Below are 21,897 nucleotides of genomic sequence, written 5' to 3' on the forward strand. Positions count from 1 at the left end.
TAATAGTTTCACAAATCATCAAAATCTTAATTATTATTTTAATACATTAATATTAACGTAAATATAACATAAATTTATAACTTTACCTACATTATTTTAGCAAAAGTATAATTTTAAATATTTTATTTGAAAAGAAGATACTCAATATGATTTTTTATTTCATAGCAAACCATTAAGTGAAATGTTACAATTTATTAAATTATCATTACACAATCAACTTAGTTGTAAAAATTAAATGATTTTCAGTAAAATTTATAATAATCTATTATTACACATCTGTCTACAATGCATAAATTAATTGTTATTTTTTGCTTTTAAAGTATAAATTACACCAAACTATAAATATAACATTATATCAATAAATACAAAATTAATGGTAAACTTAAATGGTAACCTATATCGCAAAAATTGATCATAGTTTTAAGTTAATTTAACATAAAAACTACGTCGTCTAATTCTATCACTTACAGTTTCTTCACATCTACTATTAGGTGCCCAATCTATAGGAAAAATTAATGATGACTGATTACCTTCCTTTGATACGGTAGTTTTAGTACTTGATGATTCAGATATTTCATCCTCACTATTATCCAAAGTGCTATTAGATTTGACTAATGTTTTAGACACATTTGGGCTTGAACTTGTAATTGATGTTGATGACAAAGACCGAGCTCTATTTCCAGAGGGATATTTCAACGAATTAGATTGTGGTAAATAACTATTACAGTTCAACTGACGTGTTTGTGTTTTATCTGTATGATTGACTGGAGCATATGGGCTAACACTTCTTGCCCCAATATTATTTGATTTTAAGTTATTATATTGTGAATTTGTTGTTGTTTTTGCTTTTGTTAAATCATACATTTTAGAAGATTTATCTTGACAACTTATTGATCTTGAAAGTTTACTTAATACTGGGCTAGTAGTATGTCTGCGATATTTTTCAAGTATTCGATCAACTCTATTTTGGCGTTCTTTAGAGTCAGTAATGTTACATAGTAAGGTATGTCTTGGTATTTTTGATAATTCTTTATTAGTTTCTATAAAACGAGGAAGAACTTGTTTGTAAAGAGGAGGTTTCATTGGAGTAATATTTTTGTTAATGTTATTTTGATCCAAGTCTGTAAAGAAAAATGTATTGATATAAACATAAAAGCATAAAAAAAAATTATGAAATTTATCAATAAAATATAGCACTATTGTTAATAGCAAAAAAACATCAAAAATAAGAGAATTAAGTTATTCATTAAACCTTCTACTAAAAAAATTACAATATGATAAACCCCTTTCTTATAACTCTAAAGAAATATCTAATTATTACTTATAAACAAGATAAAATAAAAACATACAATTAAAACATTTTTTTTTATTTATTATACAAGTTAATAAAGTTAAGCTTTAGTTACTTTAGTAAACGATCAATGCATTATTTTTTTATTAATTTTTTTAACATGTGACGGCAAAGACTTCAAATAACATTAGTGCTATATTTTTATCTTTATTTCCTTGAAAATTTACTTTGTTAGTAACACTAAAAATGAGAATGTGAGTGAGAGTGAGAGACAGTTTCGTACCTATATCTTTGGCATAGGTTATGTGTATAATTTTGTTTTGGTTTAAATTACGGACAGGCAGAAGGAAGTATCGTTATTTACTCGTCTTGTACGACGCGTGGCACATGCACCGTCACATTGGCTGCAACAAAATAAATAAACACACACATGCAATTTTCTAACACAATCTTATCATTTAAGATATATTTTGGTAAGCATATAATATGTCAAATACTGTATTATTGTCATAAAAAAACTTATTTATCATACTTATAATCATATTTTATATTTAATATAGACCTTAAATTTTTAAAGCTAGATAAATGATTTTTTTAATATATTATTATTATTTACTTTTTATGTTGAAATAATACCATTAAAAATGTTTTTATTACATATCATGGAAAAATTTTAGCATCATAATAACTCACAACACTAAGGAATTATCAAACATTTTGCACAAATAATTCATTTCCAACAAATCATTATTGTAAATTTTATATTTTTGAGCTGTTCTGAACAGCCAAAAAATGTATTTTGAAAATTCGCCCATCCATTTATTACTGTTATTAGAACACAAAACTATACCATCTAATTTATTAATCGTGCCAAACAAATGAAATATAAAACTAGATAATAAATATTTTAGAAAAATTATAAGCTGTGATAGAACTTTTTCATAAATTATGTAATTAATAATAAAAGCATGACACATAAAAATAGTTATATCAAATAGTGATTTTTGTAATCTATAAAATTAAAAATTTTTCTTTACAGAACTTATTAAAACATGAATAAACTTCCCTACAAAGTATAAAATTTATAACATTATAAGAAAATCATAATATTACTATTACATATTGAGAAATTTTAAATAACAATTTTAGAAAATTAAAATTGTAATAAAATCATAGTGATTTATTTTTACTTTTATGATGCTAAGATAAAAACATTTATTTTATGTAATATTATATTAATTTTACAATATGAAAAAAATTTGTTTAACATTTTTAGATTTTTATTATATTCAATTTTAAGAATTAAATATTTGTTTTAGCATTTAATATTTGATATCTAAATTATGTTTTAAAAAAATAACATAAAATGTTATAAGAAATCCTACACAACATTAAAATTCTATGCTACTGCCAAAAAATAACACAAATTAATTTTGTAGTCATAAGCACAATTTTAAAAGGGTAGGCTAAGTTTTTAAATAATACTTTGAAAAAAATATAATCATCATAAAGTTAAAGGTCGTATTTATAGTTAATTCTTATGAATAAGTTTACTGAAACTATTCTTAATCATGTTATTTAGATTGCTTAAGTACAACTAATTCATAGGAATTAACTATAAATGTAACCCTAAGGATTAGAAGAATGATTTATTAGTTCTTTCTTTAAAATCTAAATAGAATAGCACTTATACTGTGGCTATTTCCAACCATTATTTAAAAAAATACATGTATAATTACATATATTATACAGTATGTAATCGCTAACTGGAAATAATCAATAAACCAAGAATAGTCAAAATGTAACTAAATAAATAAACTCTATCCTGTAAAATAAGAATTACACTATTAAAGCTAAGTCATAAGTAACAATCTGTTTGAAAATAAGATAATAACTCAGTGAAAAATAAACCAAATTTCAAAAATATACATTTACATTCTTAAAAATTTTCTATTTAATAGTCGAATATTATATTCAGCATATGGTCACCTTTGGAGTTCTGGAAGAACCAATGACGATTCTGTTGATTTCACTGATTTTACATTTAATTATCCTTTTAAGTTCTTAAAATCTTATTCCTCTAGACTTTTTTAGGGAATCAAAAATCACAAATCATTGTTTGAGGCCAATTAATCTTCAAATAAATGAGTGGATAATTGTCTGCCGAAACTCATAACTTGATCATACACTAGATGTAATATTCAAACTATTAAATCAAAGATCTTTGAGAATAAAAAAAAAAAAAATGAAATTTTGGTACATATTTCACTAAATTATCCTATTTTCAAAAAAGGTAGTTACTTTATTTAGATGCCTCACCTGTATCTTTTTACGTGGTTACAATAAAATTTTTTTTTTATTTCATTTAGATTTATTTTACTTAATTATAATTTATATATTTTTTTTTAACATAAAAAAACCTGAGTTTTTAATATTGTTACTAAAATAAAATATTTAGTATTCAATTATTTCTTCTAATTTTAGTCATGAAATTTGATTTAGAATATATTTTAAGGCTAAATAAATAAAATATGACATCAAGACTTAATAATAATTTAAGTACTAATTAAGACATAATGAGCTAGGGCAGACTGGTCCACCTTGCTATAGCAACAGACGGCCAGTGATAATTTTACCTACAATCAAAAAGCGGTCAAACAGCTAGACGAAAAGTGAGATGGAGCCGTGACCATGATTATTAAAATTATTATTTTTACATTATTTCGATATTTGACTTGAAAAAAAAAAATGTATTATTTTTTAAAAACCACAACAGAAAGTTACACAAACATATATATAATTATTTTATAAATTGGTAAATGTTTATTAAATTAATTAAACATAGGGTTGGTAACTACAAAAAATTTAGGGATTGTAACATTGGGACTCCCCAATGTTTGCCCAAATTATCAAATTTGCCTCAAATAATTAAATTTATTTAAAAAAATATAATTTTCTAAGCTAGAAAACATAGCAATGCAGGCTGACTTTTTTTTTAATTCAGTGAACCAAATACCCTTCAATCCACCCCTGATTAAATACTTAAGGATTTAAAGTAACACATCAGAAAAAAGTGAATTTTTTTAATCAAAGTGATATTTTATTACAGATTCCCTAAACCGCACTAAAAATAAAACATTTTTTTAATTTTTAAATTTAATTATTTTGGAATAAATTTTTTGTTACTTTATCTTTTTAACTCTATGTGCCATTTCAAATTTAAAAAAAAATAAATTATTTTTAAAATTTTATTTTATTACAAATACAAAATATAATTAATAAGTTCACTTAGATTTATTATATTTCTAATAAGCGATTTCTTACTGTATTTAGAATAAATAATATAAAAAATAATAATAATTTAAAAATAGCCTATTTTTCAATTTTGATAATTACCTCTAGAAAATCCATCAGTTGGTTGAAATTTTTGTGGCGATGTGGTAGAAACAAAACTTCTACGCCATGGAGCATTTTCAGCACGATTAAAAGATCTAGTTTCAGTTAAACGACGTCTATATATAGGGAAAAAGATAACACAAAACTATAAAATTCAAAATACAAGTAATTAAGCGTTACAAATTCTTACAATGGTGTTTGATGATCAAATATAGAACGATGGTGATTAAAGAATGATCTAGGAAAATCAGATGATCTAGATTCATCAGTACTCAAACGATTCGTTAAATCACGCACCTTTAAGAAAAAAATTTTAAATTAAAACAATAAATTTTTTACAAAATAATTATTTTAAATACCCTAGACAGTAATGTAGAAAATAGATTTTCAGCTGTTAAAATTTCAAAACTGTCATCTTCTTCATCAGAACTTATACTATCAGCAGGTTGTAAGCTTTTAGCTAATGGTTTTTGCCTTCGAGTACTACGTAAAGTGAAACATCTTCCAGGTCCACCCGGTGCTCCCACTTCATCAATATTATCATTAGAAGAACTATAAGATTTTAAATCATTTAAATATAAAATTATTCTTAATTTACATTAATTAATTTTAATTACCTAATTCTAGATATTGTATTTTCACTTGGTGTAACAAAACCACCACCTTCAACAGCAATAGGTATAATAACTTCACGAGGAGATTTTCTTATTGGTTCTCCACCCATGCTAACGATACTACTATTACTGTCTGATTCCATTGTACTTTGTCTAGATAAATTACTACCACTAGTTTTTGTACTGCTAGTAATAGAAGTAGTTCTTTGAATAGGCTTAGCTTTTGATTTATCCTCAGATTCAAAGCGTATAGGAATAATATGTTCACGAGTTTGACTACTTTGTCTTGTAATAGGTCTATAAATTATATTATAATAACAAATAATATTATTCACATAAAGAATGGAATATTATTATAAGTTATTTAGCATGATGCATAATATTAACAATACATTTAAACTTGACTAAATCTATGCATTTTAATTGAAAAAGAAAGAACTGAAAACATTAATTTCAAAATATTCTAAGCAGATTTATATGCATTCATAAATTTTGTTTGAGCCATTTAAAAAAGATCCAAGTTTGTGCAAATTTGTTGGAATATACAATAGTGTAGAAATATCTTTTGCTTTAGAGGGAATATACCCCCATATCACACCAACACTATATCACTAGTTAGATCACATTACTAAGTTTTCAAGCTTATTAATAAAAATGTTTACTGGCTGATAAAGTGTTGTGAATAACTTAACAATTTATATATGTATATAAACATGCTTTCTATTTATAATACAGAATAATCATTGATGTCTCTTTTTACTATAAAAAATATTAAATTGAAATAACCATTAAAAAATATACCTGGGTGGTAAAGGTGATGTTGATACTCCCGTAGTTGATGCTGAAATAGGGATAGATACTTCAGCACGTCGAGATTGTTTAGGTACTTGAACAAAATGTTTGACTTCAGTTTTGTAATTAGAATCACTAGTTTCATTTTCATCAATTTTCTGCTCTTTATTAATAGTACTCTTGGGTAGCCTATGTCAAAACACAATAAATATTTTTTTATTTAAAAATTGATTTCATAAAATATAATTACTCGGGTCTAGCTAATTTTATTTCTGCTCTTGATGTTTTTCTTTTAGACTCCGGTACTGCATTTATATTATTATTATCAGATATTGAATCTCCAATAATCTAAAAAATAACTTATTTAGTAAGTTTAGCAGCTAAATTATAATTGTGTTATTAATAAAACAAATACAAATGCAAATATATTACCCTAATGGCATTTAAACTCTTTTTTAAATCATCGGGTAGATTTTTAAAATCATTTTTATTCACTTTTATTCCACAAACAAGTGGTTCATCTTTTAAGGCACATTCGGCTAATTTATTAAGTCCAACTGTTGATTCAAGACTAAATTCAGGTTCATGTTTTGTTAAAGAGCTATTTGATGTTATGCTTTTTTTAGAACTATTAGATGATCCACTACCAAGGGAACTACGTCTTTTTTGATCTATATTATTTCTAGACATAGATTCAATTAAATCTAATTTTTCAACAGCTTCTAGAACTCTACTTGATCGCCGACGTCCACGTTCACCATAAGGCTTAATATCACGTTCAGTACCTTTATTTTGTTCTAACACAGGTTGAACTTCTTCTGAAATTTTATTAGTAACTACAGGCAAGGAAAGTTTATCAAGAACTGCATTATTAACTATAGATAAAGAAGATTCTTCTGGAACTGCATTATTAGCTACAGCCAAGCAACACTCTTCAGAATCTGCATTATTAGCTACAGGCAAGGAAGACTGTTCAGGAAGTAATGTTTTAATATCTTGTTCAACTTTATTAGTAGTCTGGCTTTGTTTTTTTGAGCGACTAACTGAACGATCCCTTTTTTTAGTCTTTTTCGGTTTTTTCTCTACTAAAATTTAAAAAAAATGTATGCAACTATTATATATTTAAAAGTTGATATACAATTTCTTTGAAATACATACCAGGTATCTCAGTAATTACATTAGATATACGAGAAGGTGATATATTGCCTAAACTTTGAGATCTTATTGGACCATTTTCATTTCCACCAACATTACTTTGAGTGTCTGGTAATGTAAGATTATTATTGGTTTCTTTAGCTGATGGTGCTAAAGAAAGTAGTAAATCTAACCGTACTGGAGTTGAAGAAGCCATTTCTTCAGCAACGAAAAAGCATTGCTGCTTTTCTGAAAAACCTTCATTTAACCATTCATGTGAACAAATTTTATGAATATCAGCTCGTGAATTTGGATTAACAGTCATCATTTGAGCAATTAAAGGTGATGCTCCTAAATAAAAACACCATATAGTAAAAATAATTAATTATTGATTATTATTTATAATAAAGAATTATGCTACATCAAAAATAAAAAATTTTTTTAAAATTACTTGATGGCTTTTTTGGTTCATAGTATTCTCCTTGAGAAATTTGGCGAACTAGACGCTTAAAATTTGATCCATCAAATGGCATAGTACCATAAACTAGTGTATATAGCAGAACTCCAAGTGACCTATACAGTAATTAAAATAGTTTTATTTCAAAATTATGAATTATCTTAGCCTATATGTATATCATTATAATCAAATAACTTATGTAAATTAATAATAACATACCAACAATCAACCTCAGGTCCATGATACGGTGTTCCAGTAACAATTTCTGGTGATGCATATAATGGACTACCACAATAAGTTGATAAAAGTGCTTTATGATTAAAAACATTTGATAAGCCAAAATCAGCTATCTGTAAATTTAAAATACAATGAGAAAATATAATTAACACAAAACAAAAATATTAGTCTTATATTTACTTTAGCATTTCCTTGTTCATCTAACAATATATTTTCTAGCTTGAGATCACGATGACAGATATTATGCTACAAAGTATCATAATTACATTAAAATTAATTTTAAAAATGTCTTAAACAATTTTATAAATACTTTATGACAATAAAATATAGCTATTGCAATTTGTCTAAATATTCTCCTAGCCTCTTCTTCAGTAAGTACTTTTTTTTCACTTAGAAAATCATATAATTCTCCACCAGCAGCATACTCCATAACAAGTACTATCTTTTCTCGGTTTTCAAATACTTAAAAGAATTATAAAAATTTTTATAAGAACAATTATTACTTAGTCAAAAATTTTAATAAATGATTATCACAAATCATAAATTAAGTTGAAGTAGACAAGAAAAATAAAAATATTTACGTTATTTAAATATATATATATATTTATTACCTTCATATATATGAATAATATTAGGGTGTCTCACAGATGACATTATCTGTATTTCACGTCTTATTCTTATTAGATCAGCTTCAGTCTCAATTTTCCGTTTTCTTATTGTTTTGATAGCAACCTTTAAACACAAATATAATTAAATTAACATCATTATATTTATCAAATCAAATCTCATTAAATTTAAAACACCAAAAATGTTTCACTTACTAGTTGTTCTGTTTCTTTACAAATACCTAATTGAACTTTTCCACATGAACCTTCTCCAAGTTTTTTCAATATATCAAACCTAAAAATAAATATTAATTTTAATGAATAATTTTTTTCATTACTTTAATAATATTTAACAATTGATTTTACAAAAATGGCACATATTACATTAACTGAAATATTTAATTATATTAACTCATATTTAGTTAAGTCAAATAATTTGATAAGTGTAATTTTATTGAACTTACTTTTGTTTAAGTTTTTGTTTACGGTTATGTAAATGTATTCCACCACCATCTTTCTCAATGCCTCGCATAATATTATCACACATAACTCCATTTTCTGGTACAACCATTTTTATTTTGTCTAAACACATTTATAAATAAATTATTACAAAAATTAAACATTACATATAAAATAAAAAACAAAAAGTATAAATCTATTAATAGTTATTTTAAAAAAATAACATAAATTCCTCTAAATCATTTTTGGGTCTTTTAAGTTAATTTACTTTTTCAATAAAAAAATAATAACATAAGACTAGCTTTAAATTCTATTGGTACATGAAAGTAGAAAAATATGATATGCTATTTTAAGATTAGACTATTTTTTAATAATCATCAATTTAATTGAAAGATATTCAACATATGCATGAATGAATAACATGAATGAATATTAATTTTAGGGGCCCAAAAAAAAACTTTCACAAGATATTGAATGATCTAAATTTAAAGTATACCTAAGTAATCTAAAATTTCCAAATAAGCATAATATGCTTGTTTTTAATGAAACAATTCTCTCAATTATTTTTCAACAATAATACTAAAATAAACTAAACTGGTGAATATTGTGAATGATTGTAAAAACAGTAACTAATCGAAATCCAAAAATGTAGAAATTATTCAGAAGTTAATTATAAATGTAGTGATACAGACTGTTCAATAACAATAAGCAAGGAAACATGTCAATTGTTAAAAACAATATATAAATAAAAAATATTAATATATTATTTTTATACTAATTTTTATAAAATATGAGATTGTATTATAAGCAATTTTTTTTGTAAAAATGTATATACTTTACTTTTGTTTACGTATAAGTATCACAAAAAAATGTCATGGAAAAATTATCTAATGGTTAAAAACTAAATTTTTATTTTAACAGCAATAAATGTGAAACCTATTACTTTTCATAAAACATATAACATGAGGTTTATTCACACAACTAACAATATTTTATCACATTTTTTATTAAAAAGGTTTTAATGTATTTTTTTTTTTTGAAAAATATTTAATATAATAAATATATAAAAAATTAAATATTTATCTTTTACATTCCAAATTAAATTTTTACATTTATTATATAGCAAGTTAACTATGAAAATTTACTGATATATATATCATCTATTTTGCATTAAAACCTTTTTTTTCTCAAGCTATTATAATTATAATATTTATATGAAAAGCAAGAGAGACAATAGAGGATATCTTGTGGAAAAATGGACTGGTAGATTTAATTAGTGAGAAAAATGTATGGGAGTCTGTGGCATCAATGAAAAAGAATAAAGCAGTAGGACCATATTAAGTGCCAATAGAAGTATGGAAAATATTAGGAGGTATTGTGCATAAGGTGGTTGTAGAATATTTTTAACAAACTCTTATTAATATCGAAAATGCCAAAAAAATGAAGGAATAGTATTGTGGTGCAGATATTTAAAGGTATAGGGACATACAGGAGTGTGGAAATATAGAATCATAAAGCTTATAAGTCATAGTATAGAAATTTTAGAAAAGGTAAGAGACAAAAGAATAAAAGTAGTAACATTAGTAACAAAGAACCAATTCAGTTTTTTCCCTGGAAAGTCAATGATGGAGCCAGTTTTTTGTATGAGACAACTTATAGAAAAGTATATTATTTAATATAAATTAAAAGACAAATCTATTTAATACAAAAATACAAATCACAGAACATTTTAAAGGATTTTATTTAATTTTTCTTTGAATGACTTATGTAATTTCACCAATTCTTTCTTAATATATTTGAAAAAATAATAAATTGTTATAAAAACCATATATGACCCCCACTATAACCATTACTGATTGAACATCTTAGAAATAAATTACTTACTACTAGAACTTTGATTAACAGAACTACACACAAGCATGTAACAATATATAGACTGTTCTATAAATACGTAATAAGATTTGAAAGGCTTCATAGTCCAAATGCTAATAACTTCATATGAAAATATATATACATATATGTACATATTTAACATAAAATATTTGTACATGAAAGTAATTTATTAAATAAAATGAACAAGTCTAGATCATTTGTGATATTGATTTATCCATGTGACCCCTTTCTCCATCATAACCCCATATAATCTAAGTTTTAGTATTCACTGGACTAACAAATAATGAAAAATCATATTTTAAATAAAGTTAATTTCATATAAACTGTATAATAAAATAAACGATAATTAAAAGTTTTTTATGTTAAAAATATTGTATTCAAAATACTTGTAAACAATGTAATAACACAAAATTAACTGATAATACAACTTAAATTTAGTTTAAAATTGTCGAATCTAAACTATTTATAAATGATAAAGGAATTATATATAGTTTATAAATAATTTCAAGAAAAATGTTTATCTTTCTTCTATTAAATCCATATCTATATCAAAACAATAATTTCTGGCATTGAAGAATTCTACTTATGTATATTAAAAAAATATACTATGATGTATCTAGAATGTATTAATTCTTAAATTCTACTAAAAAGAGAATTGACATGATTATTTACATACCTTGTTAGTATTATGCACAAAGTGTAAAATACACAGTTTGATTTTTCCTTTGTTGATAACTCAAAATAGAATATTTTTGAAAACCCTCATTTAAACACAGAAAACTTCAAACAATTTTTTAATGCGTAAAATATATAGAATTTTTGTTTTTCGTTTCGTTTGAACGATACATAATACTATTGTAAATCACACACTACAGGCTGTAAAAAATGTGGAGCAAATGTCAGTGACGAAAATTGAGGGCAAATTAATATTAATATGCAAGAGAAATTCCCGAAAATAATAAATCGAAATATCGTATAGTGTCTGAAAAATAATAATGTGATGTGTCCAAGACTAAATGTTGTAGGGACTACGTTGAAGACAGTGGTGGCGGATAGAAATCTATTAATAGTATTTTAAGATTCATTCTCCAACATACCCCTCCACATAGGTTGGCAGCAAAAGTGTTCTACAGAAAACGAGCGTCATAGTCTTGAATGTATATACTCGAGCACTTTTAAATTTATATTAAATCATTGTTAATTATCTAGATTTTGCCTTCAATCTAAATTCCATACAATATTAATGATTAGAACTTTGTTATTTTTTAAAATTTGACTAAGAACTAAATACAAAAATAAAAACCCATTAATGAGGCGACAAGTCTCATTGGACCTAACAATTGTTTAACTGTAATTCAGGTTAAAGACCCGTCATAAGTTTACTGTTTAATCAATAAACTGAATTATAGAATATACATCCCACGAAATTTTGAATATTATTATTATGCTTTTTTACCGTACAGTGATAACTGAGTGATAAGAGTTATCGACAATTTATGATGAGTGACATAAGCGACATTTAACAAGACGGCAACTTGTTCTAAATAAATATGAATTTAAATAAATACATACATTAACTATTGCGGCGTCTGTGTCACCAACATTCAGTTTGTTTTTCACATATGTTCAATTTGCGTGGTCATTAGCGAATAGCCAAATAATGCAAACCACAAATAAATTATAAATTATATTCACATAAATTTTTTTGACAATAACTACAACTGTTTCTAAATGATTCATTTAATAATAAGTTTTTGAAAAACAATATTTTACAATGCGTACAATTTGTATTAGAACTTACGATGTATAATATTATAATAGTTATAATAATAAGGGAATCATTATGACTTAAAATCCGGACTCGAGATTTAAAGCATTTATTATAAATTTGTTTTAGTCATCCCAAGTACATCAATAATAATAGATATTCGGGTTTGTTTTTCTCAGCATTAAACAATGTATATAATTAGAAATTTAGATATGGAGGCATAGTGGAATCACTTCCCAGCAACAAAAACTATCCCTGTGATACTGTTGATACCTACAATAAATTTACACGACATTCAGCGTCTCAATATTAGACCAAACAATTTTTGAAATGCTCTAAGTCACCAGCCCTACTTATAACATAGGTAAAAGTATTGAAACTAATTTGACTCTACAGATGCCTACTCTATCTTAATTGATTAAACAAATTAACTTTTAAAAATCATTAGCTTTCAAATACACATATAGTACCAAGTAGCCAGTACCTATTTCTATATATATCGTCCACAAGTGTGATTTTAGCAGTATTCTAAAGGATTTTTTTTGTCTTTTCTCCTTTTTTAAATCTTTAAAGGACCTGGTTTCTACAATAATAAATTAAAATTAATCATCACAGTAGATATATTACAGTGTTGGAAGGTATTAACTTAGCTTGAATTATAAGTTACAGTAACAAAAATACTTATAAAAAAATTTTAGTATTACTTAATTACAGATATAAAAAGTAATTTAATTTTAATTTAAATTAATTATTCAAGAGTAATTGTGATCACTTATTCATTACTTTATATTGAGCGATTTATTATAAAAGTTCGCACTGCCTTTAACTGGCTTGTTTGTGATTCTATACTAGGGGGGCTTATCATAAAAAAAAATATGTTTTACATATTATTGTGAATCTCTAAATACACTCTTAAGTGAAGTCTCATTAAAATTNGTGAATCTCTAAATACACTCTTAAGTGAAGTCTCATTAAAATTATTACCAATAAAAATGATTTAATTTAAATAAATTTCACATTTAACATATAAATGAAATAAAAGTAACTTTCATTGTAATTAATAATGTTGATGTTAATTTACTTAAATATCACAAAAGTAACGCAACTTAATTATTTGTTATATTGAGTAATTTTTAAATAGTTCCTAAACTATTAAGTGATTTAATAAATNTTGTTATATTGAGTAATTTTTAAATAGTTCCTAAACTATTAAGTGATTTAATTGATAAAAAAAAGTAATTATTCCAACACTAATACACAGTATCAATGGCACGCTGTCAAAATGAATGTCATTTATCCAATCAAATTTTCTCCTAACATGTAAATCATTACCAGCAGATTTGTATATGCTAATATAATGAATTAATATACCAACATTTTCATTAGACTTAAAAATTTTAAATCAGAAAATTTAATAAATTATGAGAGATACATTAAACTAAATAAATTTCTATTTTATAAAATAAAATAGAATATATTATTAATATATTTGTGTTTTATTATATGTCCACTACATCTACGTAAACAACATATACCTCCATAAAATTAAATAGTATTCACCGATTATGATTTTGCATTACTTTAATGTACATTAATGCTTTATAACTTAAAAACTAACTGTCATCTCATTTTTTATATCGTTAATTACAAAAAATTAAAAGTAGTATTAAATAAAAAATTATTAAAAATATTGTATATATCATAATTTTTTATAGATTATAATAATTTAAAGAATGGTATGGCGCGTATAGTTGTGTTTTATTATTGGACAAAGATATCTCACTTGTGTATCATCGGACTAAAAATATGAAATGTGTTCAAGACGGTGACGTACCGATTAGACGTAAAACGTCATTAAAATACCGCTATTTGTAAAGCCCAAGCAAAAATTATTACTATGGAGGGAGTAAAAGTATATTAGCTTACCCCCTCTATACTTAAATAAAAGAATTATCAAATGTATAGAATAATATTATTTACGAATAGTCAATAGATCAAATCAATATCAAATTAGGTTAAAGATAATTAAAGGATATGTTTACAAATTAATTAGTCTTAAATCTAACCATTATTTTTTATGATAAAAGTTCTTTTTTATAATACGAGATAATTATTTTACGCTATTGGGATGATATTACTAAGTTACATTTTTAACAGTACTACGAAAAACTTCTTTGGCAGTGTTATTGAAAAACTAAGATATATGTGTACTAACGCTAAATTATTACTATAAAACGTGTAACAAAAATAAAATTATAATATTTGTTATTTATATAATTTATGATGATGTGATATAACTAATAAAAAACATTCATAACACAACTTTAAATTTTTTCCGAAAGCTCGTTTAATTTTCTTTACTTCTAATATAAATAATCTTCAGTGAAAATAATATTCATTATATAATATACAATTTCCTAGCTGAAAAGTCGATTTAAAAAATGCATGTTAATAAGTATTGAATAATTACAATACAATTACTAAATTCACTTTTAATAAATACATTATAATTATATTATCTAATTATATAAATAATCATTTGTGAATTGTTATTTTACAATATTTAAGCATTATTTTCTAAACAATTGTTTTATTAAATTATGAACAAAATTCTTTTACATAACTAGTTATTTACTATTTGTAAAAATATTTTAAATATAATAATTACTACGTTATAAGATATTTAACATAATGCTTTTATACATAATTACAAAAAACTTGATTGGGGATCTGTTTACGTGTATTCCTTTCTACAAAAAATAAACTCTCCAGTTATTGAGTTATTCAAGTTGTATTTTAACCAAATTTTTATTTTTAAATATTTATGATACAAATATTTGTGAAATTTGACGAACTTATCATCACCATTAACAAAAAATAGCTCTAATTACTTAAACTTAAATTACTTAAATTACTTGAGTAGCATGGACTAAAAATATCATAAATTTACTCAAAAATGATTTGGTATGATCAGACTTTAGAATTCGTCTAAAAAAAATTTGTTTAATAATTGATGGAATTTTCTTTTTCAAATGCATAAAACCTAAAATCAATTTTTGTAAAATTCAAAACGGTAAAATATAATATTTATTTAATTTAAGTAATAATAAAATGTACAAAAAATATTTTCTTTTTGTAACGGATAATAATGTAATACAAAACAATATACATTCACGTATACATAGTTATCTAAAATACGGTATGGCAATATTTCTTCCATGATTGCCAATACAAATAAAATCGAAAGAAAAATATTAATATTATTACTTATACATCTTTAAACCTAACATTCTATTTATGAAAATTATATTATTCCTATAATTTGTAATTAAATAATAATAATAATTTTAGAAATCTTATGATTTAGATGTGTTTAAAGTAGTAAGTTAAATAGGAAGCTATGGTAACCAAATCAAAACAAAAATTGTCAAAATAAAAGTAGTTATAAACCTTATCAAAATATATTAACGACAAATGTCTTAATAATTGACTTATACTGTAAATAGATAGCTACTAATAAATGTTTTTTTAATTTTTTCCAATTTAATTATATTTTGCAATGTCAATCATAAGTAATAGCTTGTTTGTCGAAGAAGAATTGAAAACTGTAATTATAGGCGAACCTAATTCTGGAAAGGTAAGTAATACTTAATAATTACATNATAGGCGAACCTAATTCTGGAAAGGTAAGTAATAGTTAATAATTACATTTTACATACAATTTTTTGTAACATTTGACATTAAATGTAATGAAAGTTAAACGTATTGAAATAATCTAATTTCCTTAGTGTTTAAAATTTTTTCTCAAACAAGGACTAAATAATAAAATTATTTCTTTAGAGTTCCATTGTATCCAGGTATTGTCATGACGATTTTACAAGACAATACATTCCGACAAATGGTGTTGAATTTTATTTAAAACGAACTCAAATCCAAGGTCGTAACGTTAAAATCAACATTTGGGATACAAGTGGTTCATCGAATCAGCTATTGGGAAAATATCTATTCAACGCTAATGTAATGTCAATATTTTTTGAAATTGTACCTATCATACTACAAATTACAATAATTTTTAATAAACTACATATTACTTCTAAAAATTATAATAAATACCAAACAGTTAACACACACAACAGACTAATACATTTTTTATTATATTTTTATTACAAATACAAGTCATATGTACAAAGGAGTCACATCATCTTTACTATGAAGCCGCAATTTTTTCACATTATTTCAAAAAATCGCTTACTTCGCTCGTAGTTCATATCCTCAAATCACATGTTTTACATTTTATATAAAAATTGCTATAACAGAACTCATTCAAGAACAATTTTGACAATAACCAATAATACTATAGTACATCTTCAAAGAATTTTTTCTAAAAGTACTTTTAGAATGATAAAAAAATTATACATATATATATATATATATATATACATTAATTGTACAAATTAACACGTTGACTGCCATGAGGGTCGTTTCAGCCCATTAGTAGAATTTTTAAGTGATCCATGAGGGGTCATTTAGTCCTTCACTGTTATGTTATTTTTGAAGACTCATGGGGTCAAATAGCCCCTCAGTTACCGCCTAAATACCGTATCATCTGATTCTCTGTTATCAGTTTATTTAAATGCTTCAATCAGCATTTAAATATTTACATATAAGTGACACATCAAAACAAGGCAANTATCATCTGATTCTCTGTTATCAGTTTATTTAAATGCTTCAATCAGCATTTAAATATTTACATATAAGTGACACATCAAAACAGTGGCAGNACATATAAGTGACACATCAAAACAAGGCAATCAACGTGTTAAGCAAGTTAATTTTAGTAAGAAACTTGACTGTTACGGAATCAGGACCAAAGACACTGCTTGAATTAGGTTGTTTTAAAAAAGTACCTTTGTAGTTTTCAAATTACAAATTGTAATGTCATAAATTCAAAGATGGACCATCAATAATAATTTTTATTATGTCTATTCATCTGTTATTTCTTTTATCGCGCAAGAGAATGCATGTGTGAACCTATTTTTTCATTATGTATATAATGGCAACTAATGAGATTATTTATAAATAAATAATACCTAGTTAGCTATAATGTAATTTTTAACACTAAAANTTATAAATAAATAATACCTAGTTAGCTATAATGTAATTTTTAACACTAAACAACTACAAGCTAATGTTAAAATTAACTTCTCTTCTCTAATGAAAAATGGCTGTACAACTAATTCAGTGATCTAATTCAATAAGTTATCTTGAATCTCAGTTCATTTCTTGACGTAAATATGAAACTTTCAGATGTCATTGGTTCATTTTATATTTGTATTAAAAAAACTTGTGTTTGTTGGCTCATTTTGTTCAGCTGTATTAGTATCATCACATATTTTGTTATTAAAAAAATTATTTTGATCAGATATATTATTTATATCACTTAACACATTTATAAAATAGTGATCAAACAAAGTTATTTTAGAAGGCGGTGTTTCATTATAACTATTTCTTCTAGTAGAAGCTGATGTATAATTGATTTATCAATTTCAAGTTGTTTAGATTTTGATAAGAAACCCTTGTGTTCGTTATGTTCTTAAAGAATTATTTTTTCTGCATGTCAAAATTATCTCCATAAGGGCTATGATCGTCGAGATAAAAAATTGCCGATTGGGAAATTAAAGACAACACAATTAACTTTTATGCATTTATGTACTAGCATTTTTTTAATTACTTCTTTGGTAAAATTTGAATTAACTACAATAATTAAACAAACTCTAATCAATAGGTACGTTAAGATATTTAATGTGCATTTACTTCTTTGAAGTACAAAAACTCACTTTTAAGTACTCATCTGTGTTTTTATCGCGCAAGAAAATGCGCAAGTCAACCTTAATTTTTTTTTGGCATAATAGCGTAAATAACTCGTTATTTCGTTTTAATAAATCAACTAGGAATAAAAGTTACAATTAAAACCTAAACAGTTTTGATTTCCTCAAAAGACTGGTCATAATCGGTTTGAAATTGCCGTTGGATCGATTTTGTTGCTTCTTCATTCCTTCTGTCATTTATCATGCTAAATTGCACACATTTTTGTTTTTTTTTATTTTTGTTGTTATATATAATTCAATGATGGATTAAAGCCGCCAACGTGATGGTATGTTTCACAATAAAAAAATTGATCAAGTTTGACCAGGTTAAAAAAAAAGTATACTTTTATATTTTTAAATTTCTGAATTCAAATCTGATAATGGTTTTTTAATTATACTTTCTTAAAGAGGGATCAGAGAAGGTCCAAAATTTGGTTTAGATCAATTGTGTGTAATACATTCACCCATATATTTTTTAAGTCATTAAATTAAAATCTGACACATTTATTTTAATATTTTGGTTTTATAGATGATTAAAGGAGTTCAAAATTTGGCATAAATTATTCCGAGATTGGTATTTTAAAAGTATTAAAACTCAAAATTGGTATTTATTACACTCTCTAGAAAAGATAAATAGTGTAATATTTTTTTAAATATTTATAAGTTTAGTAAAGTATAGCTCAGTTTTAACTTCAGTTAAGCAATACAAAAATTACTTATGAATTCATATGATAAATATAACGATAATGAGCGCAAATCCGGTTATATCATCCATATTATGGAGTAATACCAAGATAACAAAAAATCAATTAATGATTTATGTAAAATATTAATAATTTATGAGAAATAAAATATTTGTATATGATATATGTATTGTAAATGAAAAAGATTTACTTCTAATCTGGTCGTTATTGATAATTCACTATAACTCAAATAATCAATTTTTGTTTGTTTTATCGACATTTATTATGTATTAATAATGCCTATACCATTCATTAACAAATATTAGTAGCTATTAAAAGCATATGTAAATATTCTATAGATTTTTTTCTATAANTTAAAAGCATATGTAAATATTGTATAGATTTTTTTCTATAACCTATGACTATTTTTGCCGCAAGGCTCAACAGAACTTGATTTTTAAAATACATTTTAAGCAAGTTTTTAACAAAAAAAAAACATTTGAGTTCACATAATTATTAAGAGTATTATAGAAAAAAAAATGGCCTTTAAATGTTCTTATTACTAGTATACACAATATGTTTACTTTTTCAGCTAAAACTTATTTTATAGGTCATTGAATTATAAAAAAAATATGACAATTGTTTTTTAAACTATTAAAACACAATCATATACTTTTGAAGATTAATAAAAAAGCCAAAACTTTATGAAATTTCAACTTTAATTCTTCGGTAACTATATCTAAACTTATGTAGAATAAAATTTAAAAAAATTCAATTTTGGTCTGATATTTTATTGCAACTAGTCAGGTCTTTTCGGCAAAGTATCCAACCATCTAATTGGTTTCTTCAGAGACCGGGTATCGTTTTATTTAATATTACTTATGTAAGGAACCATAGACGTCCGCGGAGGGTAAAGTACGTCAATTGTCCCCTTTGACTTTTTGCTTGGTCAAATTTTATAATCTTTGTATGAAGAATGACTGCTGACGTCCTTGAAATGAGCTATGTTTTTATTAATTATTTTATTTATGTGAGGTGTGCACGTGTTTCCTCTTTTTTCAAGTTAAACTTCTGGTGTTTTCATTAATTTTCAATGAACATTAAAGGATATAGTCCCGCATCTATTTTGTTTGTTATATTCATTGATTTTTTATTTAATATTTTTGTTACTAACAAAAGTACTAACTAAAACTTACAATACAAGCTACCAGATCTATTGAAATGCATTTCAGTTTTTGTCAATGTAAAAAAGATTCTACGGCCACTATTACTAATAGAATTCTAAAATCCAGAAAAATTATTTGGGGGAAGCAGGTCAGTTTTGTACAATCCACGGATAAGGGAAGTAAATTTATTATCTATTTATTTCTAAGCTTATGCCAAATAGTTAATAATATATTAACAAAATGATTAATGTTCTAGTAATTGAAATGTTATATATATTTAGCCGTAATTAGGATGGTATAGCTGTGTATATAAAATTTTTGGACAATATTTTAAAATTTAAATAGAAATTTACTATACTATTTCTTAGATTATTATAAATCGACTAAGAGATATGGGCTCGGTCAGTAAGTGTGCAAATTGATCGGCCACAGTTTACACTAAAATTTAGACTTGGGCAAATATCCAAGTATTCGCTCCTCAAATGATGCCCCTGAATTTAAGTTAATTAGAAAACAGAACATCAATACATATAATATATAATATTTCGGCTATGGTAAGCAAGGTTATTATGGCAGCAAAATATTTTGTCACTTGTACAAATTTGAAGTATTATTAAATTTTATAATAAATAACGTTATTACTTAGGTTGATTTTAATTGATTAAACACAAATAATTTGCGTAGAATTTCAAATAACCTAAAGGTCAAAAAATTTTAAATTTTAAAATTCAATAATTGGTTATAAATTGGTGAATCAAATTTAAGTTTTCTTTCTTTACACTTTAATTGTAATTCATATTCGACAAAATACTATCAGTTTTAGCTTCGATGCGAAGCTGAGAAGGTATTGGTTTTACTATGATGTGTTTTTTTTTTTTTTTTGTGTCTGTTACCACTTTTTCTCAGCTCTCACCGAACGGATTTCTTTCAACGATATGTCAAAAGATCACAAATTGTATCTAGTCGAAGACATTACCCTTCAAAATTGAAAAAATTTCCCTCGTTCCCCGTAAATGGGGGAAACCTCCAAAAAAATTACAAATTTAAAAATCGCTAATTTTCGAAATTTTTTCAATTTTTTTTACTAAAAACTGCCGTAACTTTTTCAAAAATGAACATATCAATATAATTTTTTTTTATATAGATGCTTGATGTCTTTACTTATCATTTGGTATATTTTTTTTGTAAATCTGACACTTAACCTGCCCACAGGGGTGGATTTAAAATGACAACTTTTTCACAAAAAATTTACTTTTTCAACATAACTTTTGAAAATGATCCGGAAGTTCTGACACTTTTATATATATCTTAAATTAAAGCTAATGTAATATACTTTAATTTGAAAAAAAAAAATTTGACCTCTGGACTTTTCTTCACGGCGAAAATGGCTACCGAATGCTATTTTCGTGTGAAAATTCTCGATTTTATTATTCATATTATATTTAACTTTATAATGCTATAACTTATTGAAAAGTTTATGGATCCACACATTTTTTTATGAGAAATAATTTTTATTAATAAACCCCTTTTTCATT

The 21,897-nt window shown here is 24.6% G+C and overlaps 1 protein-coding gene across 5 annotated transcripts; it reads right to left on the reverse strand.

Moving 5' to 3' along the window:
* Positions 1-172: 172 nt before the first annotated feature.
* LOC126901852 (probable serine/threonine-protein kinase MARK-A) lies at positions 173-12,326 on the reverse strand. Of its 5 annotated transcripts, none has more exons than XM_050678702.1 (18): positions 11,976-12,326; positions 11,555-11,754; positions 8,991-9,108; positions 8,743-8,821; positions 8,533-8,653; positions 8,232-8,383; positions 8,102-8,167; positions 7,904-8,034; positions 7,679-7,800; positions 7,252-7,578; positions 6,526-7,178; positions 6,344-6,441; positions 6,103-6,282; positions 5,305-5,598; positions 5,047-5,239; positions 4,878-4,984; positions 4,688-4,803; positions 173-1,121 (listed from the first exon to the last, which is right to left on the reverse strand). In XM_050678702.1, exons 3-18 carry the CDS (start codon positions 9,095-9,097, stop codon positions 421-423), a joined length of 3,447 nt encoding a protein of 1,148 aa, XP_050534659.1. In that variant the 5' UTR covers positions 9,098-9,108; positions 11,555-11,754; positions 11,976-12,326; the 3' UTR covers positions 173-420. The 5 variants fall into 5 exon arrangements, 3 of the variants coding, with proteins under 3 accessions (XP_050534659.1, XP_050534658.1, XP_050534657.1); XR_007703135.1 differs by lacking the exons at positions 11,555-11,754; positions 11,976-12,326 and adding exons at positions 1,519-1,695; positions 10,870-11,206 and having other exon boundaries at positions 937-1,121; XR_007703136.1 differs by lacking the exons at positions 11,555-11,754; positions 11,976-12,326 and adding exons at positions 1,575-1,695; positions 10,870-11,205 and having other exon boundaries at positions 937-1,121.
* Positions 12,327-21,897: the final 9,571 nt, after the last annotated feature.

This window comes from Daktulosphaira vitifoliae, unplaced genomic scaffold (assembly GCF_025091365.1).
Source record: "Daktulosphaira vitifoliae isolate Bord-2020 unplaced genomic scaffold, ASM2509136v1 Scaffold_3, whole genome shotgun sequence".
In the NCBI taxonomy this organism is placed as follows: domain Eukaryota; kingdom Metazoa; phylum Arthropoda; class Insecta; order Hemiptera; family Phylloxeridae; genus Daktulosphaira; species Daktulosphaira vitifoliae.

Bases quoted from the DNA above. Each gene is read 5' to 3' on its own strand.
- LOC126901852 (XM_050678700.1), bottom strand. From the start codon at position 11,035: ATGTACAAATATTTTATGTTAAATATGTACATATATGTATATATATTT. The intron at 7,801-7,903 runs GTATGTTATTAT...ATTACTGTATAG, and splicing joins GGACCTGAGGTTGATTGTTG to GTCACTTGGAGTTCTGCTAT. The intron at 7,179-7,251 runs GTATGTATTTCA...TTTAAATTTTAG, and splicing joins TGTAATTACTGAGATACCTG to TAGAGAAAAAACCGAAAAAG.